General features: G+C 37.3%; 1 protein-coding gene across 8 annotated transcripts in view; it reads left to right on the top strand.

The window, feature by feature from the left end:
- Window positions 1–785: 785 nt before the first annotated feature.
- AASDH (aminoadipate-semialdehyde dehydrogenase) overlaps window positions 786–25,222 on the top strand; it is a 28,258-nt gene continuing 3,821 nt past the window's right edge. The window contains exons 1-13 of one of the 8 annotated variants that reach the window (XM_031941787.1): window positions 1,547–1,895; window positions 2,917–3,166; window positions 4,518–4,638; window positions 6,651–6,967; window positions 8,230–8,422; window positions 13,184–13,425; window positions 15,364–15,470; window positions 16,188–16,360; window positions 17,900–18,092; window positions 18,427–18,542; window positions 20,941–21,784; window positions 24,240–24,403; window positions 24,781–24,903. In XM_031941787.1, coding sequence (XP_031797647.1) covers window positions 2,937–3,166; window positions 4,518–4,638; window positions 6,651–6,967; window positions 8,230–8,422; window positions 13,184–13,425; window positions 15,364–15,470; window positions 16,188–16,360; window positions 17,900–18,092; window positions 18,427–18,542; window positions 20,941–21,784; window positions 24,240–24,403; window positions 24,781–24,903 — 2,823 coding nt within the window. In that variant the 5' untranslated portion in view covers window positions 1,547–1,895; window positions 2,917–2,936. Of the gene's footprint in view, window positions 804–1,546; window positions 1,896–2,007; window positions 2,102–2,203; window positions 2,282–2,735; window positions 2,814–2,916; window positions 3,167–4,517; window positions 4,639–6,650; window positions 6,968–8,229; window positions 8,423–13,183; window positions 13,426–15,363; window positions 15,520–16,187; window positions 16,361–17,899; window positions 18,093–18,426; window positions 18,543–20,940; window positions 21,785–23,098; window positions 23,143–24,239; window positions 24,404–24,780; window positions 24,904–25,222 lie in introns of those variants that run through there. The other 7 variants (XM_031941788.1, XM_031941786.1, XM_031941785.1 and 4 more) reach the window with 7 other exon arrangements.

Below are 25,222 nucleotides of genomic sequence, written 5' to 3'. Positions count from 1 at the left end.
TTTTGAAATTATACTTGGAATATTATGTACTTAGGATACATATTGAATTCACTTTTAAAGATTTATTTTTGCTTTAGGGATTACTAGATATTATCTTGAGAGACATCTATTAGTCTGGAGATGTAAAATAATAAACCAGTGTTTGTTTTTTTAATTAATAACCAATCCTATATTCACTCTTTGGGGAAATCCAGAATGTAATTTTCTTATTTTATACCAGGGTGAGCTTTAACTCAAGAAGAAAAAAGTGTTGGATGACAAAACAAATTTTTATTTGAAGGACTGGTAAAGGTTTTATTGTTATTGCAACAAAACATCTAAGAAATAACCGCATCAGGCCCAAGGTGTAAAATTTTTTATTTGAGGTAAAAATCTCTTGGGATTGAGCTTTGAATTCAGGTATCATAAATGTATGAGTGACCATTGGCTCAGAAATCCATCATTCAAGAGAATGGGATCCGTGAGGCTACGTATGGTTAGATTTAAGGGCAAGGCCGTCCTTGACACAATTTCCCCCTTTTTGAATTAGATATTAGATTTTTCTTTTCTTTTCTTTTCTTTTTTTTCTTTTTTCTTTTTTTTTTGGCGAAGGCAGTTGGGGTTGACTTCCCCAGCCAGGAAGTGTCAAAGTGTCTGATTCGGGTCCTCCTGAATCCAGGGCAGGTGCTCTATCCACTGCGCTATCTGGCTGCCCCAAGATATTAGAGATTTCAATTAGATATTGGATACTCCAGACTCCAAACCAGTAACTACTGGTCCTTCCTAAAATCAAAACGAACAAATTTACCATCTTGGATTTTGGGGTAATATTATTTGGAATTGTTACATTTAGTAATGATCTTTGTATTAGTAATTAGCTATTATTATATATTATAATTTATATAAAGATTATTAGTAATCTTCTAAGATTTCCCCCTGTGTGTAACGTCTGGTACGCACTTGTAAGTCCCACCTGGGAGGGTGGGGGTGGGGAACAGAGAAGCCCCACGTCCGTATTTTATGATTAAACCAAAAATGGTCATCCAGGGGATGGACGGCAGCGGCAGCAGCTGGGCTGGGCCATCGCCGCCGCGCTCCGGTGGGTAACAAAAGCCCCAGCGAAGTCGGTGCGGGCCTGGACGCGGCTGAGCCTCGGAAGGGACAGAAAACGGGCCCGCTCCGGCTCCGTCAGGTGCAGAGAAGGGCGCCGAAGGGCAGGAAGCCGGCCCCAGCAACGGGCCACAAGCTCCTCAACACCCCCAGGTGACAGACTGCCTCCGCCTGCCTCCGCGTCCGCCGGAGCGAATGGGAGCCCGCCCCCTGGGGGAGGGCAGCTAGCCCGGAGGGCGTCGCCGGGCCGTGACCAGTGCACAAGGCCCCGAATGCTCGGGGCATCAGGGGCAGCGTCAATGACTCAAGCGCCAATGTCACCAAGTCACAAGGCTGCCGAGCCTAACCTTGCCCCCTTGCCCCGAGGCAGCAGCCAGTCTCGGAATGATCCTTCCGGGGCAGAGGTGAGGGGGCCGGAACAGGTCGCACAGAGACGGACTAGTTAAGGACGGTCCCTCCCCCGACTAAGCGGGATCTTACAGGTGCCCAACTGCGGACGACGCGTGGTTTAACAATTCGCAAAAAACGGCAAGTGCCAAAAAGTCGATAGCGGGATGCTCTGAGCCGATAGGCCCTTACCCTGTCTGCCTCAGTTTCCTCATCTGTAAAACGCGCTGGAGAAGGAAACTCCAAAGGCGCCCAAGCGAGACTGAAAGCCAAACACAAGCGCTTTGGTTCTTCGCTACTTCCGGTCTAGGCAGGCGATGACCCGGCGCCGCTTAACGCAGTTCCTTCGTCGCCGTCAGACGTTACGGAGTCTGACGTCATTCACCAACGCGAGGGATGACGCGGAGCGAGGCGTAGAAGTGAGTACGCTGTTTCGTGGCGTCGGGTGGCGGACGTACCTCGCGTTCCTCGCGGCTGCGGGCGCTGAGCACTGTGGGGCCGAGGGCGGGGCCGAGTCTCGTCTCGTTCCGGGGCGGTCCCGCGGAGTCTCGGCGGGAGGCGCGGACCGCGGCTCTGAATTAAAATGTGCCAGTTCCCCCCGTACGGTCACGTGAAGGAACTTTCAGTACGGTATCCCGGAACGGGGAGGCCGGAGGGCGTGGAGGAGGAGATCGGGCCGTGCTCAGAGCCGCCGGGCTTCAGGCTCCGAACGGTGGCGGAGCTGCGCCAAGACGCGCTGGGGCTAACTCTGAGGCCCCGCGCTGTAAATGGAACCCCCAGCCTTGTAGGCGCTGTCGGGTTTGAGGTCCGAGAAGTGAAGGAAGAAGGAACATAAAAAATCCCGCAGTCCCGCTTTCGAGGCCTCAGAAGCCCGGAGCCACGGGCTTGCTCTGTGCCCTAATCCCCTGCCCTCGGCCTGCCCTCGGCCCGTCCTCGCCGCGGCACTGCCAGCAGCCGTAGCGACCTCCGCTCCCCTCTCCCCGGCCTTAACCGGGGCGGGCCGATTTCGGATTCAGCTCCCCTTAGGAGGGGCCGCGGAAAGGAGGAGCCCGCGCCCCCTCGCGCTCTCCCTTATCCTTAGTTACCGACGGGGCCCGGCCTCCTCTCGGCGTCCCGGCCTGGCCCCCTGCCCTGAGGGCCGCACCCGCGCTCCCTCTCTGGGGGCAGTGGGATCCCCTCAGGCAACGCGGGGCTGGCCGCTGTCGGAGGCGTGGGAGAGCTGGCGATCGCTTTGCCTCTGCTGCGCCGCTCAGGGCTGTCTATCGAAGGAAGGTCTCCTGCTAAATACAATTTTTAGTGATGGTGGAACCGGATCACTAAACAATAGTTGCTAAAGGGTGAAGAACTGAAAAAAGTTGCTTACCCCGAATAGATGTTACATTCTTAAGTATAAATTATGTAAAATCATCCTCGATTTTTTTTCTTTTCTTCACTATTCAGGAAATCAAGTTTCTGTGAAAATGACTCTTCAAGGAATGGTGCTTCAAGCTGCTGCCCTGTATTCTGACCAGATAGCTGTATGTTTTGATGGATGTAATAAACAGCGGCCAGTTTATTATACCTACAAATCGATGGTTAATTTTGCCTCCGAATTATCTAGCTTTTTGCAGTCAAAGTGCACATTTGAAGGGATTCGTGAAATTGGGCTTTACTGCTATCCAGGAATAAATTTACCATCTTGGATTTTGGGGTAATATTATTTGGAATTGTTACATTTAGTAATGATCTTTGTATCAGTAATTAGCTATTATATATTATAATTTATATAAAGATTATTAGTAATCTTTTAAGGTTCTTTACTGTGACATATAGTGGAAATGACTTATTTATTGCTTTCATCTTAGAAGATTGTATAGAATATTTCCTTAGAGAACTCAATAGGTAATGATTTTAAACTTATTTACGAAAAGCTGAAGCTACAGTAAATATTTGGATGTTTTTATTTGACCCATATAAAAAATATGCATTTTAATAAAAATGTTTTTGGTGGCTTTTTTAATCCAAGTTTGTGAGTTTATTGATGTAGGGAACTCTGAATAAGGAAATCTCTTTACCAATTTTGATGCGAAACTGCAATATATAATCTTATTTGTGTGGCGCAGTATCTTGATTAGGATTACTTAGCTATTTATTGTGTTACAGAGATTAAATTTAAACCCTGGCTTTTTAAAAATCTGATGTCAACTCTCCAAACACTTATTCTGGTCATTTTACAAAAATGTTACCTTAGAAAATGTGGCAGTAATGCTTAAATATAATTATCTGTGTCCATCTTTAAATTTTTAATGAAAAGTTTTTGGTTGTAGCCTGAAAGCAAAATGAAAAATTTTATTGTGCGGGTACACCACTAGAGGGAGCTAATTAAAAACTACATCAATGTATTAATATTGTACATTGCCTGAATCCAAACATAGTACATGTACACTTGGTTATTTTATGTTTCCAACACTGATTACAAGTAGTATTATTGCTTGGATAAACCTCTTCAGGTTAAACGTTAATCACAAATGTTAACAACCAGCGAGGAACTTTATTACACTTAGCTGAACTAAAATTATGTGCTTAAAATGGCTTACTTGAATTTTGTTCTTGAACAGTCACTGTTTTTAATATTTATAGCATTTTTGATATAATGAATATTTTGCAGTATGAATATTGTGGTAGTTACATGAGAACTTTTGGCATACAATTATCATATATAGCCATCTTGCTGGATAGCAGTTTTTTCCCTCCTGAAACTCAACCCTAGTCCCAGTAGTAATGTATATATCTGATTGAATAGCTTACTTTATGAACCCATGAAAAAATATATCAACTATTGTACTGTGCTCTTCTCAAAAAGGTACAAAAAGTGTTTTCTAGATTCATTAGGTGTCATAGAAGCAGTTAACAACAGTCAACAACAAAAAACCCAAAACCTTTTAATATACATAATCAAAGCAGTGAGAAAGCATTGGCAGTTTTTTTTCCTATTAGAAAGCTTATAAAGTAACACAAATCAACTTAACTATCATCTTAAAAGATTTTCTTTGCCATCTTAGAATTCTTCAAGTCCCTGCTGCATATATTCCTGTTGATCCAGATATACCACCAGAGTTATCAACCTATTTTATGAAAAAATGTAATCTCAAGTATATCCTTGTTGAAAAAAACCAAGTCCATGTAAGTGCTTAGTCTATAAAATATTACATTTGTCTTACATTTGAATTTTTTTCACCAGACGCCTGAGTTTACTCTGTTTCCCTCAAGTGTTACATTTAATGGAAAAATTAGATAACTTAAAATATTATACATCTTTCCATTTTTATGGGACCTAAACTGGTTTACTATTAAAATGTATTACTTATCTTGGTATTTGAAATTGAGGAATCTTGTTCTAGTTTTCAAAAAAAAAGGGATTATAGCTATTAGACTTTAGGTGGTGAGATTGATGTTTCTGTTAAATCCTAGAATGAATCCAGTCCTCCATTATGTCTTCAACTTGCTTTATTTCCTATTCCTATTCAACTGTGCCCTCTGATCTGCTCATGTCATTCTGTTACTGCCTTATTCTCTCCCTCCCTCTTGAAGGAGACCTAAAATATTTTTGGATGTCCAGTGCTTTTTTCATCAAAGAATTTGATAGCTATTTTTTTTTTAGAAATAAATCAGTTTTATACTCAATGTTATATTCACTAGTTGAAGATGTAATGGAGAACTGAAAACGAAGAATTTCTCACTTTGAGTGGATTCTGTTCCAGAAGTTAATCTGAAAGTTGGTTTTTGAGGACTTGGAATGAATTTTCCCATGTTATAATTTTTTGAGTTAGTCTAGAAGGACCTGTTTAATGTTCACAGTGAAATTGAACAAATTGCTTTACATTTTCCAACCTCAGCTTCTTCACCTATAAAACAGAACTATACTCTGTGTACTCTAAAATCCCTTGTGAATGCTAACATCCCACAATTTTATGATACAAACCTGATTTAAAGTATTTGATGCCCTTGAATTTTCATGGTCACCGTGCTGAGACTATTCTTGTTTTACAGAGTGGTCTTTTTGCTCATAAGTCATAAAATCATAAGCTCTTTCACCTAGCTGCCCATAATACTCCCTAAGCTGGGGTGGGGAAGGTGTATGTGACTAGAACTTGGGGAGGTCCTAGAACCAAGCATGTTGACTTGGGAGTCATTTTGGAGGTGAATGAGATTCCCAAATAAGAGGTGTAAAGAGAGTAGAAGAGAGAGCAAAGAAGAGCTTGGGGTCTGCCAGGGCTAGAAGGCAAGTCAGTAAAGGAGATGTTCAGAGACAAGCCAGGGGAGAAGGGTTAGGCACTCCAGGCAAGTGAGGAAGGAAGAGGTTCCATGGGGACTGGGGGCGATGAGATCTCTGGTCAGAACAGGATCTTGGGAAATCTTGGACTGGAAACAATGAAGAAGCACCCCGGCCCCCCCCACAGCCAGGTCCATGGCTCTTTCCCTTCTTTGAACTCATCATTTTTTTTTTTTTTAAACTAATAGAAATTAAAACAAAGCTTGGTTCACATTGCAGCAGATTAAAGGGGACTAAAGCAATGGCAATGAAGATGTTTTATGGGCTGCCTGCAGGTCAGGGAGTGCCTTTGTGTTTGGTTTTGGATGATTTATAAGTCTGCACTGGGACAATCTTTTATTATATTTCTATAGTCATGGGACCTTATGAAAATATATGGGGAGTTAGAGGAGATAGAATTTGTCCTGATGTGATAAAAATAGTCCTGGACTTGGTGGTGACCTGTTTCTGTTCTAGGTACTAATGCCACCTGTGTGATATTGGGCAAGTCACCCCCATATGGCCTCAGTTGAATACAAATTGGACCCAATGACCCAGAGTCCCTTTCATATCAGTATTTATGATCCTGTGATTTTTACCAAAAAAAAAAGTATATTGGGGCCAGAGCTTTGGACTGGAATCCCACCTGTCTCCTAGACTAGTGGGTTTTGTTTGTTTTTTTACTGCACTGCATTTCTCCTTATTCATTCAGCATATTTGTAAGAATATGGTGTGAAAAGAGTTACTTGAACTCTGCTTTATATAATATCTACATATACAACATAAATAGAATACCTGTAATAGTATTTCTGAAGCTATCCCATGTCAGAGATGGAATTTGTTTTTTAACTTAAATATTTTTTTTTTTGGCCATCTAATGTAGAAATTCAAATCTTCACATGCAACTTGGTTAAATAATATCATTACAGTAGACCATACTGATTTAACTCTTTTTGAACTTCACTGGAATGAGATTGATGTGGACTTGGCTCTACATGCTAAAAAAGAGAATGATAGAAAGGAAACAATGAAGGATTGCATCAATTCTTTGAATGGCAATGAAGAAAACGAAAAAGAATGCATGGATGTCAGATTGCCACATTGCTTGGCTTATGTTCTACATACATCAGGAACTACAGGAATCCCCAAGATTGTTAGAGTACCTCATACATGTATAGTACCAAATATTCAACATCTTCGGTGAGTTTACAAAATTTTCTTTAAAATTGTACTTTAAGGAAAAATTAGTTGTTGAAATTTGAAAAGGAAAAACAAACAGGTTGCTGGATTTTTAGACTTAGATAAAAAGATTATTTTTGTCCGTTGTTTTGTCTCCTTTTAGGAGTATGTGGATATTCACTGTGTCATCCTGGAAATATCACTTAATTTCTGAACCTGTTTTCTTATAAAAGGGAGATAAAGTACTTTTCATTGTAAGGAAGATATTTTGAAAATTTCAGAGAATCATGTAATTGTGGAATGATGTTTATATTAGTAAGGGAAAATCCTGTCATTTCTTGTTCTTGATTAGTCTTTCACATATTTAAATTACAAAGAATATTGGTGATAACATTTTCCTTTGTTCTGACTTTGTCAACTAAGTGGGAGAATGAGATTTGGAGACTTGGAAGGAACTTTTGAGTATATTTGGTATCCCCTCATTTTACAAATGAGGAAAGTTCAGGGTAGTCATCATTTCAGTGATAATAATGGACCTTTGGAAGGAGATTACAGAAGCATAATAGCCTTTACATATAGTTAGTTCTTTGTCTTGCTGTCAAGACTGCAGGTAAGAAATTAGGTTTGTGCTATTTCTTGTTGTTCTTGTAGTAAGTGTTTTCTGATCAGGGTTTTATGGCAGTTGTAGCAACTTCCTGAGTTCAAATCTGGCCTCAGACACTGGCGTGTCACCCTCAGTTTCCTCATTAATAAAATGAGCTACTGAAGGAAATGGTAAACCTCTACAGTATCTGTCAAAAAAACCCCAAATGCAATCAGAGAATCAGACATGACTAAACAACAATGGACAAATATTGTCTATTAATATTAGTTTTGACTGATGTTAATTTAACCTCATTCTGTTCCTGCATTCCTAGAAATCATATCCTAAATTGGACTTGCCTAAAAAGTATTTTGAGAGTGCTAAACTATTTTTGTCTCTTAGAACAATGTTAAGACCAGTAAAGTTGCTAAGAATTGAAATTTGGATCATTACTAGATAGCACTGGGTGAGTAGAGGATAATTGCAGAATGACAAAAAGTGGGGATTTTGTTGTACACATTTCAATCCTGTAAAATCTCTAAAAATGGATTTTTAGAATTAATAGTTCTATCTTGTTAATTTAAAGGGAAGTGATCTTATTTCATAAATCTAAGTTAGCTGAAATATTATAGCTTTGTTGTGATCACCTTTTAGTAAATATTTACTATTTCTCCTAATTATGTGATATTTTTTTCCTTAGGACACTTTTTGAGATCACACATGAAGATATTATTTTCATGGCTTCCCCTTTGACATTTGATCCATCTGTTGTGGAGATGTTTCTTGCTTTGACAAGTGGAGCATCTCTGCTTATAGTTCCCAATGCTATTAAAATGCTGCCATCAAAATTAGCTACTGCTCTATTTCACCATCACCACGTGACAGTTCTCCAGGTAGAGTTTTTTGGTTTTTGGCAGTATATATATTTATTGTTTAGACCACATGGAATGTTTTGGGGTTTCTGATATTTTTAAAATGGGAAAATCTTGATCTAGAACAATCATATTTCTTTGTCACTTACGAAAGTAATCCCCTCAAATGTCTTGCATCTTGATGTCACTCCTAAATCTTTATATTTACCCCTAACATCTCTCTTGAACTCTGCTTCCGTATCACTATCACCTGCTGGTTGGCTCTCCCTGTATATAGTCTATCAGTGCCTCAAACTCATGCTCAGAACACTATTTATTTCCGCCTAAATCCACCAGTTTTCCGTATTTGTTTCTCTTGAGGAAAGCAGCATCTTTTCTAGTCATCTAGGTTCATAACTTTAAAATCATTCTTGACTTCTCAGTTTCTCTCCTTTATCAACTACATCTAATCAAATGTCAAAGTCTTGTTGGTACTTTTCTCACCAGCCACTGCTTTGGTTCAGTCCCTCTTTACCTCTTGTCTAGCCTATTGTCATGTCTTTTCTCTTTTTCAGTCAGTCTTTAGCACAAATTAATATTCCTAAGATATCACTTCTCTTGCCAGTGATTTAAATTAGCTAGTCATCTTGCCTTTTTTCTGCTCAAGAAACTTTAGTGGCTCCATATTGCCTTTAGATAAAATGCAAAAGTCTCAGCTCCTTCTACATTCAGCTTTTTTTCCCCTAGACATTTCATGTATGCACATTACATTCTAGGCAAACTCCCTTCTAGCTTGACATTTCATTTTTTGTCTTTGCCCACTTTGGATAACTTGGATATGCTTCCCCCTCACTTTTCTCTCTTAAAATCCCTTAACTTTTTAGCTTCAGTTAATATGCCACCTTCACATAAAGCCTTTCCTTATCTCCTAGTTGTTAGTGCACTCTTTCCTTAAATTATATTTATATGTTATAGTCCTCTCCCTCCTATTGCAAATTTTATTGGAAGGATCTGTTTTGTTCGTATATTTCCAGTTTCTAACATTATGCTGCATATGGTAGATGTTTAACAAGTATTTGTTGAAATGAATATTTTTTTACCCTTCATAATATTTAAAGCCCTTTAAAGTCATATCCTGATGTTTGTTGGCTCAGAAGTTAGATGGGTTTCTCAGAAGCGAGGTTGATAGAATGCAAGTTCTGCTTATCTGCCAAGTGGGAAAGGCTTTGAATATGGGCTTAGTGGCAAAGTTATGTTTGCCGTCTCAGTCAACTAGTCAGTAAGCATTACCTTCTTGCTATATATCAGACAATGTGCTAAGCACTAGGGATACAAAGAAAAACAAAAACAGTCCCTACTGTTGAGAAGTTCAAAGTCTTATGGGATGGGAGAGACAAAATGCAAACATACATACTATGTATGTACAAACAAGGTACATAACAGCAAAAATAGGAAATAAATAACAGGGGAGGATATTAAAGTAAAGAGAGTTTGGGAAAGGCTTCCTATAGAAGGTAGGATTTTATCTGGAACTTAAAGAAAGCTAGGAAAGCCAAGGAGTAGATGAAGAGGTAAAGGATTTCAGGTTGGAAGTAGCCAAATTTGCCTAGAGCTGATTTGAAATGTCTTGTTTGGGATGGAGGCCAGTGTCTTTTAAATTTGTGTGGGAAGTAAATATAAGCTGTAAGAAGACAGAAATGGGAGAAATCTAAGTTATAAAGGGCTAGGAATGACTTGGAATATTATATTTGTTCCTGGATAATTTTGGAGAAGCTCATTACTAGAACTTTGAAAAATTTCACAAGATTATCATCTATTGAAGCAAAGTGAGCTTGCAGAAATTTCTAAGTAGTTGGCCTTGAAAAATGAAACATTTTTAATTAAAGTAAAAACTTGGAATTTATAACTAGCCAGTCCCTCTGGTTGAGTGGGAATATTTAGTTTGATACAATAAAATTTAGAAAGCTACCTCCCACTCTCCCTGTTTTTTGCCAAACCTATCTTTTCTATGCTTAGGTGGAGGTGGCAGAAATGTGTGTTGTTGATATACATTGTTAGCCTTCCCTTTCAGAATAATGTAAATGTCCTTTTCTTTCACTTACAATGAAAGAAACTTACAGTTTTTGGAATTAGACTGTTGTCTGTCCCATTAAGGAATTTGATCTGCCATTGTCTTAACAATTTTTGAAACATTCTGTTACTGATTTATCATTTCACTATAAATTAAATTAAAATTAAATTTGTTCTTCACTAATATTCATCTCATATCTCTTCGTTGAATTGCATTTCGGGGTTATTCATAAGGGTATGCTTCTAAACCTGGAATGTTACTAGAGAATTTTAAATCTGATTTTCTTTTTGGGGGGTAAGGAGGAATTATGGTAAGGTGAGTTTTTAATTCTCTTTAGTGAGAACAAAATAAATAGTTATTTACAATATTTTTTTGTCATGAGAGATGTGAATCTTATTGCCTTAAAAGATATTAGTGGGATTTTACAGAATTTCAAGAGCTATAAAGGCCTTCAGAGACCATCTAGTCTGAATTAAACAAACTACTTCTCTACACTGTATGTTTTTCTATATTCTCCTATTACGTATTCTACAAATAGCCATCTATCCTTTTCTTGAAGGTCTCTGTGAAGGGGAATCCACCACTTCATAAAGCCACTAGATTATTGTGCTTTTGCATAGCTGTAATTGTTAGGAATTTTTTTATATCAAGTGTAAATTTGCTTTTTCTAAACATTATTCCCAGGTCTGCCTTTTTTGGACAAAGGAAAAGTAGTTTGTTTTTTTTTCCTTTTCTACAGTACAGCTCTTGAAATACTTGAAAATAACATGCTCCCTGAGTAGGCCCCAAATGTTCAGTCTTGTGAAGAATTCACAATGACCATTCTTTTTGACGAAAGGTAGATTTATTTAGGAGAATCGGTTACAGGCAAAATCAAGGGATACAATAGACACCAGGAATGGTAAATATGAAATAGAGTAGGAAAGCATATGAAAGACAAGTTCTCAGTGGAACTCATAATTACCCAGTAGAAAGGGAGCTCCCCATGAGGTTGGGGTATGTCCTTAGCTGGCGGACTGAATCCTGAAAGGGACTGAGGACTCTAAAAGAGTCAGTTAGCTTCAAGAGGTGGGGTTGGGAAGCATAGGGGAGTTAGGAGAGTAACCGCGTGGTATAGGGCCAGGGGAAGGGGAAAGATGCAAGAAGGTAGAGTGCCATGGTGGACTGACTTAGAAAAGGCAGCAGTGAAGCCATGGGCCATAATTAGATTTTATAGGGAAAATTTAGCCTTGGGAACATGATTGGGATTTCTGACAGGGTGTGGCAGGGTGAGGCTGCTCAAGACCCCAACAGAGGGTGGCCCTCAGGGGTTTGACATAACTTGGATTTCAGACTGGATGACTTCCTGATCTCCTTCAGTGCCTTCTTTTTGCCTGCCTTGGGGATTAATTTTTTTCTGTTCTTCAGTTTCTCTCTGCTACCCATCATTGAAGACCTGTTTGTGCTAAGGATAGCTAACATATTGTGAAACATAGAGTCAGGATCCACAAATATATTGAGAGATTGGAATATTGGGTGGGAGTCTAAAGATTTTAGAGCCATGGCTAAATAGCATTTTGTCTGAAAAAGATCTGGAGGTTTTAACATACGCCAAGTTTACTAGTATCAGTCATGGTTGGATTAAGGGAAGTACAGCCCCCAGGACAGAGGAAGTCATAGTCCTGTTGTATTCTTTTCTGAGGCCTTTGTTATCATGATATATGTAGCTTGGTTGATAAAGGGGAGAATATTTACCTTGAAAAACATAAAATTGGGAGGGAGGGAACAGATGGGACATGATTGCTGTCACATTGGAAGGACTGTCACATGGAAGAGGAGACTAGACCGTGGCTTGAACTAGAGGCAGTGGCACAATTTGCAGAGTTATGTATATAGACTTTCTAATAGAGTTTTCCAGAAGTAGAGTGGGCTGTCTCAGGAGATAGCGGGCTCCCCCTCCTTTAGGGAGTCGTTAGATGACCACTTTTGGGTAGCTTGCTGAGGGGATTCTTATTGGTTACAGTTAGATTAGATGGCTTCTGGGATCCATTTTAGCACTGAGATTCTGATTTCCTCTGTGCTGTCTAGCTTATGGGAGATAGAAATGAGAATATTATAAAGTGCTTTGCAAACCTTAAAATGCAGTATAAATGCTAGCTATTATTATAATATCCTTTCTAGATATAATATCTTTAACTGAAGAGGATACTTCAGAAATAGTCTCAGAAGAGCCCATATCTATGAGTGATGGATTCTCTACAGATAGCTGCTTTTATGCCATAAATTTCAGTGGCTTATGAAGTATTTTCATAATTATTAATCTTGTCATCCAAGTTTTAAAATTCATGTATTGTTTAGTGTAAATTGATTCCTTCAATTTTTTTTTTAGTTAGTATGGGAATATATTTTTAGCTTAGTGAATTTTTTTTTTTTCAAAATCTCCCTTCTTTATGGCAGAATATCTTAAAAACAAATTGATCTAATGTTTTTTATAGAATTTAATTTTAGACATTAAGCACATGAAAAAACTAATGCACTTAATCTCTTAATTTTTCTGTCTTAAATTTTCCTCCCAAACATTGGTTTGACATTCAAGACACCTAGTTTCAGTTTTCCTGCAAGCCTCAAGTATTGAATGCAGCCTTGTTTAAAAATGGTTCCTAACGCAAGTCCATGACTGAACTATACAAAATGAGTTCATAAAGATTATAATGAATGTGGAAGCTAATATGCTATCATAAATATGTGTGCAGGCTACACCAACACTGGTTAGAAGATTTGGATCTCAGCTCATCAAGTCATCTATTTTGTCGGCCACAACTTCACTTCGTGTATTAGCCCTGGGTGGTGAAGCCTTCCCGCCATTGAGCGTCCTCAGAAGCTGGAGGCAAGAAGGCAACACGACTCAGATATTCAATCTCTATGGTGTCACAGAGGTATCCAGCTGGGCAACATGCTACAGGATTCCAGAAGAGGATTTGAGCTGCACTCTGGGGTGAGGGCTGAGGTTTGGTCCTGGACTGGGGAGGCAGCATTTTCCCAAGGACTCAGAAGTAACCTTACTTCTGAGAGAGAGGATTCCACCTGGGATAGGGAGTTGGGAATCCAGACAATTTTTTCTTTTAACTAGGCCTTGGCTTATTTGTGTATTTTAATGCTTACTTGAGGAGTCTACATAGTAAAGATTGCTGAACTTTTTTTTCTCCCTTGCAAGAAAGCTTTCCCACTTTATAGGGTACATTATCTAACTTTTTTGGGGTCCTAACTACAGCAAGGCAATCCTTGATATTTTTTTCTAGTTTATTTCCTATCTTATTCTCTACAAAAGCTATTCTAGACCTTCTCTTATCTCTTTAAGCTTTCCAAAATATCCCCTTCCCCCCTGTGCTCCTCAACCTGAGGACTTTTGCCTTTGCTTTACTGAGAAAATTGATGCTGTTCAGCTGGCTCTTTTCCTCATTTTTAAATAATAATAATGATAATCTAACATTTACAAAGTGCCAGATACTGTGCTTTTATCCTCATTTTATAGATGAGGAAACTAAGCGAGTAGAGAGGAAATCCTTGCTCAGGGTCCCAAGGATGGTACCTGAGAAAGTCTGCATTCTGGCCCTCCTGGCCCCAGGCCCTGCATGCTCTGTGCTGCTTAGACACTGTAGTTTGCCTTAGGCTCTGACTGAGCTGCTCTTGTCCTTGCTGGGCCTGGGCTTTTCCACACGCATCATACCCTCAATAGCCCTCCCCTTTTTATCTTTCTTTTTTCCTTTCTTTTTTTTTTTTTTTTTTTCACTTCTCCTCACTTTTCTTCTTCCTACCTTCATACATCCCATTCCCATCCTTCAGAAAAGCCCTCCACAATCCTTCTCCAGACTTTCCCATTCCCCAAATGATGATTCTTTCTCCCTCCTCCGTTTTTCAGACAAGTGCCCCCAAAAAGCTGTCCCAACTGCCTTCACTTCTCCTTCTCTCATTCCTCCATCCTTTGCATTCAAGCTTCTGACCTCATCAGTCAGCTGAGGTTTCTCATTCTCTCAATTCCAAAATCTGTTTGTTTGTTTGTTTGTTTGTTTTCTTTAAATTCTCCTCCTCTGCCACCAGTCTGTTACACTAAACGTTGTTACTCCCCTGTCCTGGAGGGGCTTTCCTCTCTGGCCTGTGTGGCACTCTTGTCCTCCTGCCCTTCGACGCAGGAACGTTGTTTCATTGGACAGATCTATCAGTGCAGCTTAAAGCTCTGTCCTAGACCCCCTCTTCTCCTTTCTATGCTCACTCTTATCAACTCTCATGGGTTTAATCATTACGTCTCAACAAGTGACTTAGAGATTTATATATTCAGCCCCCAGATCTCCCGCAGTTCCTGCATCACCAAGGGTCTGTCAGCCTAGATTTGTAACCTTGCCTTGTCTCACCACTCTCTTACCTCACATTTTCTAGTCAGTTGCCCAATCTTGCCATTTCTACTTAGACATCTCTTGCATCTGACCCCTTCACTACTCAGACAGCTGCTACTTTAGTTGAGATCTTCATCTCTTGCCTAGATTATTGTAATGGTCTCCTAATTGGTATTTCCCAACCAAGTTTTCCCCTTTCACTTCATTCTCTTTTTGCCAAAGTGACTTTCCTTAAGAGTAGGCCCAACCATGTAACTCCTTTACTCAGTCAACTGTAGCTTTCTGTTGCTTCACCACAGTGGTTTTGAGGTCCAAATTCCCCTAATGGGGTTATGGGTAGATTTAAGGGTATCACTGAGTTTACATGAGAAAAAAAAAATGACATCTTTACTCTATTAGCTTCTAAATGAAATTTAGCATTTCCAAGTTTTTTGGAAATTTATTTGGAACCATGTCATTTACAAAGATTGAAAGTTGTTCCATTCAAATAAAAGATTTTAAATCTTTTTTTTGGGGGGTGGGGTTGGGTTATGTTTTTGCAGAGTCGAGTCCCCTGTGCATTTGGGCTTTCCATTGCTCGGAACAATAGTCGAAGTCAGAGACGCAAATGGTTTGACAGTTCAAGAAGGCGAAGGCCAAGTTTTTTTAGGTTTTTTAATGTTTATTTGTTGATTGGGAATAATTATTTTAAAGAAACAGTGAGTAGCAAAATATAATTCTGATATTTTTCTGTAATTTATATAAATTTTCAACTTGGAGAAATCTAAAATGTCTTTTATCTTCTTAGGCATAAAATACAAAGGAGGTTTCTGGGATTATTTCGGCTAAAAGTGTTAAATTGCTTACAAAATTCTTGAGGGCTTACATAAAAACACTTAAGAAGGTAGTAGTTTAGCTCTTGGTATATAAATTTATAACCAAAATGTTTGAAACCCTACTTCTGTTAAAACCAGTGCTTTAAAGGTCAAAGAAACATGATAGAGTTCACTTTAGGGAAATTGTGCTTTTTCCATTTCCTTAAAAAAAGAATTAATCTTCCCTTTTAATGTGAATATCTGATTCTTCAAAATTACCTTTAATATGTTAGCGTTGCACTCTTTCTTATTCTCGGTTTGTCTTTACATATATATATATACATATATATATATATATATAAATATAATATATATATACACACACACATATACATATATTTGTAAGCATATATGTGTATGTATATGCATAAACATATATTTGTATACACATGCACATAAAACTGTACACATATAAAAGCCAAATCTATCTCATTTAATCTTGCTAATATAAGATATTCTTTTAAAATATTTTTCCCACTGACATATTATACTTGTGGTTCTATTTTGTGTAGGTGGTAAGAAGCGGGTATGCTTTCTTGATGGTGAAATAACTGTACCTTTTGGTACAATGAGAGCAACTGGTGATTTTGTTACTGTGAAAGGTGAAGCAATGTTTTTCTTGGGACGAAGAGACAGTCAAATTAAACGTCATGGCAAACGTATTAACATTGAATGTATACAGCAGGTAGTATTTTTTAAACTCTTATGTAGTTATATATGCAGGTGATTAAATACTTTCATTTGCAGATAATACCATATTATAGATCAAGAAACACTCACAAGTTGATTTTTTAAATCTTCTTGTCTTAGATTGAATTGATTATATATCCTAATTTTTACTATATCCCTTATTTACAACAACCTAAAAAAAATCAGAAATATCTATGTTGTAAATCCACCATTGACAGAAGGAAGAATTATCTCCAGAAAGTTTTACTTTTAGATGCATAAGTGAATATTATCATAATCAAATAATTTTTGTTAATAGCTCAATGTACTACTCTTTAATTGAGCACTGTCTCTATCTTAAAGAGATCATAAAATGGGGAAAAAACCCACATGTGCAAAAATGTTTGTAGCAGCCCTTTTTGTTGTGGCAAGGAACTGGAAATGGAGTGAATGCCCATCACTTGAAAAATGGTTGAACAAGTTATGGCATATGAATGTTATGGAATATTACTGTTCTATAAGAAATGATCAGCAGGATGATTTCAGAAAGGTCTGGAAAGACTTGCATGAACTGATGCTAAATGAAGTGAGCAGAACCAAGAGAACATTGTACAGAGTAACAACAAGATTATGAAATGATAACTGTGATGGATTTGGCTCTTTTCAACAATAAAGTGATTCAAGCCCATTCCAATAGATTTGTGATGGGAAAAGCCATTTGCATCTAAAGAAGGAATTATGGAGACTAAATGTAAATGAAAGCATAGTATTTTCATCTTTTTTGTTGTTAGTTGTTTGCTTGTTTTTTTCTCTTCTGTTTTCCACTTTTCATATATTTTTTTTTTTTTTGCTCAGTGTGATAAGTATGGAAATTTGTTTAAAAGAATTGCATATATTTAAGCTATGTTAGATTGCTTGCTGTCTTGGGGAGGGGGAAGGAGAGGAAGAAAAATTTGGAACATAAGTTTTTGCGAAGGTGAATTTTTTGTTTGTTTTTTCAGTTTTTTTTTAAATTATTAAAGCTTTTTATTTTCTTTCTTTTTTTTTAATTTATTATTTTTTTTTAAATTTAATAGCCTTTTATTTACAGGTTATATGCATGGGTAACTTTACAGCATTAACAATTGCTAAACCTCTTGTTCCAATTTTTCACCTCTTACCCCCCCCACCCCCTCCCCTAGATGGCAGGATGACCAGTAGATGTTAAATACATTAAAATATAAATTAGATACACAATAAGTATACATGACCAAAATGTTATTTTGCTGTACAAAAAGAATCAGACTTTGAAATATTGTACAATTAGCTTGTGAAGGAAATCAAAAATGCAGGTGGGCATAAATATAGGGATTGGGAATTCAATGTAATGGTTTTTAGTCATCTCCCAGAGTTCTTTCTCTGGGCGTAGCTGGTTCAGTTCATTACTGCTCCATTGGAAATGATTTGGTTGGTCTCGTTAAAGCTTTTTATTTTCAAAACATACACTTATATAATTTTCAACATTCAAATTTCAAATTATCTTCCTGGTAATTCAAAAGAATCTCTCTTATTCTAGGTTGCTGAAGGAATTTGTCAAGTAGAATCCTGTGCAGTTATATGGTATCATCAGGAAAGATTAATTCTGTTTGTGGTGACCAAAGATGATTTAGTGAAGGATGGTATTTTAGGAGAACTTCAAAAGCATCTTCCAAGTTATGCAGTTCCAGATGACGTTGTGGTGATTGAAGCCTTGCCATTTACATCTCATGGTAAATTGCAGTGTTGTGTTTTTTAGAAAGAAACATGTTTCAGTGTGAGATAATCTAAATAAATGTTAGAACAAGTTTCGTATCTTTAGCTGCTAATATTTAAGAAGCAATACCATGTCTTATAAATGAATTTATGACTAATTCTGATTAACTCTGAACTACGTTGTTCAGTTCTCTAGTATTAAAAGCCAGGAGAATGTAATCATTACTTATGAAAAATGATTTCTATCATGGAGTTTCTAGGATCTAAAATGAAGAAAGTACATATGTTTATGTTGGTTCATCGAAGATGGTCTTTGAACTGAGACAAAAACCTTTTTTTTTTTTTTTAAAGGCAAAATCGATCTGTCAAAGTTAACCAAGATTTACTTTAACTACATAAATTTGAAGTCTAATGGTACTCTTAAAGGAAAAGAAGAACTGTGGGAAAGATTACAGTACTTGTGGAAGGTAGTATTTTTAAGTTGCTTATTATTACATTGGGGTCATTTTATATGTGTCAAGAAGTAAATACTTTTTACCAAGTCTGACTTATATTAGAGTTTTATTGCTCCACAAGTATTTTGTCTTATAGCTTCATTAGTTCATTTTGATTCCAGTTACTCTGTGGCCAAGGAAAAATTACTTTGTTTGCCATAAAATAAGATGACAAATGGCTGTAGTAATAAGCAGCCAAGAATTGTCTTGAGTGAAATGAGTTGAACTTGATTTTTTGTGCTGATTTATTTTCCAAAGGTAATATGACTAAAATGGGTTCATATATTCATTTTGGCACAATGAAATATTAAAACATTATATTTTTTTCAAGTAGGCAGTTGTTAGTGCCTTAATCTGTTTCCCGACAGGTACCGGGTCTTTTGTTGTTCTTGATTGAATAAGAGAGGGTAGTGAAGGAAGAAAAGAAAAATGTGATTAGATGGGGCACCGTTGTATTGCCCAATCCTCATTTCTCTGTTTTTCTTTTTCCAGACTTAATTTCATGTTGTTAGTATTTAAAAATGTCCATATCACAGAATACTATGAAATTTACTACCTCCATTATGAATGTCCTATGGAGCCATCTGTATTGGTGGGAGCTGCATAAAAAAGAATCAGGTGTCCAGTGCTCATGAACAAATGACCTCTGTATTCTTTCCTAGTTAGCAATTTAAGATTTCAACTTATAATGAGAAGTTGGTGACTTTGTTGAATAATGATGAATAATAAAAATAACAAAAGCTTACATTTATGTATAATCACAGGATCCTTGATCTAGAAGGGGACATTTTAGGCTATAGGATTATAGAATTGGAGCTTAGGAACCTCTGAGGTCTCTAGTCCAAAATCCTCAATTTACAGGTGAGGTAACTGAAGACCTGAAGTTGTTAGTTGCCCAATGTCACCCAGGAGGCAGTGGCAGATTGTGGATTAGAGCCTGAGTCCTCAGATCGCAGATCCAGAGCTCTTGCCTTTCTCCAGTTCACAGTTGTCCCAGATTGGAAGGTTTACAAAGTGCTTTCCTTAAAACAACTCTGTGCATAGAGCTATTGTTTTGTGAGAAGCTTGAAAGCTCTTATACGTGTACAAATAAATATAACAAGTATGTGGAATATCTTTATCTGTATCTATTTTTTCCCCCAATCGGTATTTATTTGTTTTTTTCAAATCAATCTGCAACTTCTTAACTGCTTTTTATATTATTCATCTGTACCCATTTTATATGGATACATTCTACAAGAGAAACTGTGGAGAATTCAGATAGAATTCAGAGGTGTCTTAAGTGACAAGAATATAGTTAGCCATCATCAGTTGTACAAAGGACATTTACAGCCACATCGACTATCTGTTTTTCTGGGATAGAGATGAAGATTAGAGAGATGATTTTTTTGGTCTGGAGACCTTTTGTAGTGAAGAAACTTGCTGTAATCAATTCAGGCCAACACCTCTCAAACTTAAAGCCTGAGAGAATTGCCTAGAGCATCGATTGGTTAAGGGCTTGCTCCAGGCCCATAGCCAATATGTTTCAGAGGAAGCACTGGCAGCTGGGGCTTTTTGGTTTTGAGGCTATCTTGCTATTTACTATGTTCATGTTATATCTGAAACTGCTTTTATTTTCAAATTGAGTAAGGAAAATTTGACTTAAATTGTAGTGTAAGAAATTTAGAGAGATTAATGGGAATAAAAATTAATGTTTGTTAAATATTAGGATGAAACTTTTTAAATGCTCTATTAAAGCTTTTAATATTGCTGTCCCTTGCTAAAGACTCCGTGTGTGTGTGTGTGTGTACACCCTCCTTTGGAACAAGGAATTAGATTTACAGAAAGGTAAATAGTCTGTGTAGAGAGTGTTAAGAGAACTTTTGCACTTATCTTTCCTGGATAGACATGAACTCAGATATTTGTGTGTAGTTATGTATGAAAGGGAAGATAAGCCCAATAACTTTTGAAGAATCCTTTTGACTTTGAATTGATGTGAAGTAGATGGAGATAATTTATAGAAAGATAAGTCATAACATATCTTGTGGATCATGTAATTAACAAACCAAACATTGATGTATTTTATTGCTTCTCTTTGAGAAGGGGTAAACTAGTAAAGAATTTTGAAGATTCAGGGTTTATTAGTAGTAGAGGCAGCATAGAATGAGGACCTTCTTTATTAGTAACTAGTAGGATTTCTTTAAATTAAAAGGGGGGAAGAGAGAGAGATGGGGGTGGGGGAGACATAAAGACAGAGAGAGGGATAGAAAATGAGAACTTGGGTACTTCTGAATATGACATTACTTAAGGTACACTTAATGATTGCTGGACTTTGGTGTCATAGATTTTTGTTGTTGCTTAGTTGATCTTTCTTCTGTCTTCTCTCCTTTAGTCCTCTCTGAGACTTCTGGAAGATCCTTTGGAAGTTTCTAAAGATTCACTCTTCCTTAGTAATGGTGGTGATTCCTTAAAGTCCATTTGGCTCAGTAATGAGATTGAGACTCTAGTAGGTAGATCAATACCTGGTCTTCTAGAAGTTATCCTCAGTTGCTCGATCTTAGATATATACAATCACATTCTCCAAGCAGTGTTTCCAGATGAAGATACACTACTGAATAGGAGTTACTGTCCAAAAAGAAAATTCAGTGAAATGAATAGAGGAGAAATAAGTGCCAAATACATAGATCAGAAGTCTGGAAGGCCTGTGAATTCTGGCAAAGAGCAAAATGCTTTTATTGCATTGAGCAGAGGAAATCAGATTTTATTTGTTAATGTCTCTGAGTCTGTAAAGAATTCCCTAAGTATGGGACAGAGTATGGGAACTCAGTTAGGAAAAAACCCTTCAGTACCTTCTGATTTCATTTCATCTGAGGAGACCAGTTTTGTTCAAAATGTGACAAGCAAAAATCCTTTAACAGTTACCAGGAAGATGAATGGTGCAGAAGAGATCAGCCCTGTGTCAGCAATTTCAGAAGATGAGACTTCTGTGAGAGCATCTGAGAAAATAAAGTTCTGTGTCAGGTGGAAGTCCAATACTGGCAAATGTGTGGATGCTTCACCTCTCATTGCAGTATTACTTCTCAGTCAATCATCTGCAACTGTCTACATTGGATCCCATTCTCACAGGATACAAGCAATTGATCTTTATTCTGGGAAAGCAAAATGGGAACAGATCTTGGGAGATCGAATCGAATCCTCAGCTTGTCTTTCTCCTTGTGGAAATTTCATTATAGTGGGTATGTTTTTGAACTTTGGGTTTTTAGAAAGAAAATAAGGACAGGAGAGCCAAGTTTACATTGGTCCTAGGATTTATTCTACAATTCCATTTTCTATCAGAGCTCTTAAAGGGGCCTCTGGTGGTGGTGGTAAAAGCACTTCTGATGTTAACAATTAAGGATTACCTCACAATTTAATTCCACCTGTCAGTCCTTGTCCAAGTGAAAAAGGGTTATTTGAAATGGTTGGTGCATTCTTGTTGACTAGACAGGGTCTGTGGCAGCTTACCCATCTGGAAGGTTTTGTACCTGCTACGCTTGAGACTTTAAAGGAGAATTAGCTTTTGAATTCTGTATATGTTGTTAGGTTTCTGGGTGAATTTTAACAGCATGTGGATTATTAGCCTTGCAAATCCATATAGTCTAAAAGCTATGAGACAAGGAATATTTTAATAACTATGTAAAACATTGTGTTTTTTCAGATGAGAAATAATTATTAGCAGAGGATGCATCATGAAATAATAATTTTGGAAATGTTAATAAAAAGTATTTTGGGTTTGGTTTATTTATTTATTTTTTTGAAACTTCATTGGTTTAAGGAAGAAAGGAATAAGCATTTATATGGCAGTTGTTATGTGCCAGGAACTGTGTGAAACCTTTTGCAGATTATTTCCTTTGTGGTTTAGGGTGCTCCCACTGAGAAGTTTTTAAACTTCTGCTGTCAATGCAAATAGATGCCATTCTGCAATTTATAATCTCAAATCCAACATAAGTCAGGGGTCAGGCTTGAATACAGGGCTTCATCTATATCTGTTATGCTGTACAGTCCCTCTAGTATAAAAAAAAATTTCAGAACAATAACAAAATCTGTTTTTTTGTAAAATTTACTATCAATTTTCTTTTCTTTTTTTTTTTTCCAGAGCTTGGAAGAAGATAGTTTCAAAATGTTTCTTTGAAGCGCTCTGTTCCTTAGCTCTTGCTTTGCTATTTGTATTTAAGTTATAGTTTGGATCCTTCTTTATGAGAGATCTCCATTTTTAAAACTAAAGAAAACTTTGTTATTGAGATTAAACATTATCTCTTGGGTTTGGGAAGTAAATTTTCATGTATATTTAGAGAAATTTCTCATTTAACTGGGTACTGGAATCCATCCCTTTAGAATCAATATGCTTTCTTAGATATTTTCTCTCAGATAAAAATTCCAAAACAGTAGCTATGAAAAACATAGCTACTGAAAAAACAGCAGGCTAGCTGTGGCACTTGTTAAACTGTTTTAGGGATTGATGGACCTGTGATGTCATGAAATAACCTTGACCTTTGATTATCCTACTCCAGGAAAATCAGGAACAGTATCGATTTCAGGGCCTTAACCTTTCATAGTAAGTAAGCTTACTTGTTCACATCAATAGTCAGTAGTACTTAACCCCAGAATTGAAGCCTAACTTCATTTTTAGTTTAGAAATAGTTGGAGTTTCAAGACTTACAGCTTTTCTGTAATTTTTAATAAAAAATGAGAGTCTTAGTATGTTCTTGTATGGTTTTCTTTTTATGATTATTCTGACCACTGTTGTCTTGGATTATCAACTCTAAAAGGCCTTTCTGTAGTTGGTACTTTATTATTGTTTATTATTTATTTTGGGGCTTGGTAGGAGATTGGCAATTATGTGGGTTCTTGGTACTTAAATCACATTTTTCTATAATTTTATACATTTTGAGTTTTATTGGCCAGGAGGAGATCAGGGATGGTAATATACACATATCTTCTAAGCGCTAGTCTCCCATTTCCATACCTGACTACTTAACCAGATTCTGGCTCTGTAGGTCCAAAATTGAGTATGTCACCTTCCCCCCCAAACTTGCCTTTCCTTCTGATACACAATTAGTGGGGTCGTTCAGTCATTGTTCATTGTAAAGGCCATTCACAAACAGGCCCTTTGATCTGTCAGTTTTTACTTCATACAGCTTCTGCCCTGGCAAACTGTACTGTTCTCCACACCCCACACTTCTACATTGCTCTCCCTCACATTGTCTCCCATGCTTAGAAGCCTTCCCACTCTCATCCCTGCCTTTTGAATTCCCACTTCCTGCAGAGAACCTTCTTTCTCCAGTCCCTCTAATGGATAATAACCTTTTTTTTCCCTCCAACTTCATATTGCGCTTTGCTGACATCTTCTTACTATTTCTATTTTTCACCCATCCCAGTGCCCTGCCTACTACAGATGTTTAATCTATGAAATTGGGGGCTGTAAATTATTTACTAATGGATAAATTTACAATGATAATCTTCTTGCAAGGTTTCACTCAGAGCTTTCTGAAGTCAGGCAGTTGTCAAATAGATACATAAAAATGGGACTAATGGGTTCTTTCTGCTTGCAAGAAAGGATTGTAAAACATCAGGCGTGATTTTGTTAGTGGCTGTCGATTTTCACACTTTTTGTATCTGAATCTTCCATATTGTCCTCCTGTTATCTTATAGGCTGCTATAATGGCTTAATTTATGTGCTCGGAAACAGTGATGGAAAAATACATTGGATATTTGCCACCAAAGATACTGTTAAAAGCTCTGCAACCATGGATCCATCCACAGGTCTCATATATGTGGGATCTCATGACCATCATGCATACGCTTTGGATATTTATGTAAGACTTCACTTTAGCAGTCTCACACATAACCAACAGAATCATTCCCTGGGAAGGCAGAGAGGGTATGAAAACCATTAGGGCAATTGTGTCTATTGGAAGTGGAACTAACATGTGGGTGGGTGTTGCTTGTTTACTCGCTATATGCAGAGTTTAATAGGTTGAGAGATGAAAATAGGGAAGTGATCTAAGAAAAAAATCAGGGACTAGTATACTCTTTAAAAAGTTTTACGGAAATTTTATCAAGTGTTCTGCAAATAAATTTACCCCTCTAGACTTTGTTATATGAAGCTTTTAGAAAAATAATCTTGAAGGGATGTATTTGAATCTCTTTAAATTCACCTTAGCAAAAATAGTGAACATATTTTTGTTTGCAGAAGGAGATCTGTGTTTGGAAGTCACATTGTGAAGGAACTGTCTTTTCTTCACCATGTATAAGCCTCGTGCCCCATCACTTATATATTGCTACACTGAAAGGACTTCTATTGGCCTTAAATCCTGTAGGTATAAAATGATCTGGAGTAATTTTATGACTTGTATTTTTTAAAATTCTCTTTTTTTCATTTTGGAGCCTAAATATGTAAAAGTTCTTATTAGATTCCAGATATTACTAATATAAAATCAGCTAAACTGAGAAAATCTGAAATAGAGTGCATTTCTTTTAATTAAAAATCTATTTTTATTTTACTTTTTGAAACTGATATTGATTGGACATATTCTTTTTCCTGGATCATCCAAGTTAGGGTTTCACATTTGTTTTGAGGTCTTGGGATCCTCATTTCCTAAGCTGTTTAAAAATGTACATGCAGCTCTTTCACT

This window comes from Sarcophilus harrisii, chromosome 6, assembly GCF_902635505.1.
Source record: "Sarcophilus harrisii chromosome 6, mSarHar1.11, whole genome shotgun sequence".
Taxonomy (NCBI): Eukaryota; Metazoa; Chordata; class Mammalia; order Dasyuromorphia; family Dasyuridae; genus Sarcophilus; species Sarcophilus harrisii.
This window is presented reverse-complemented; position numbering and strand designations above follow the sequence as displayed.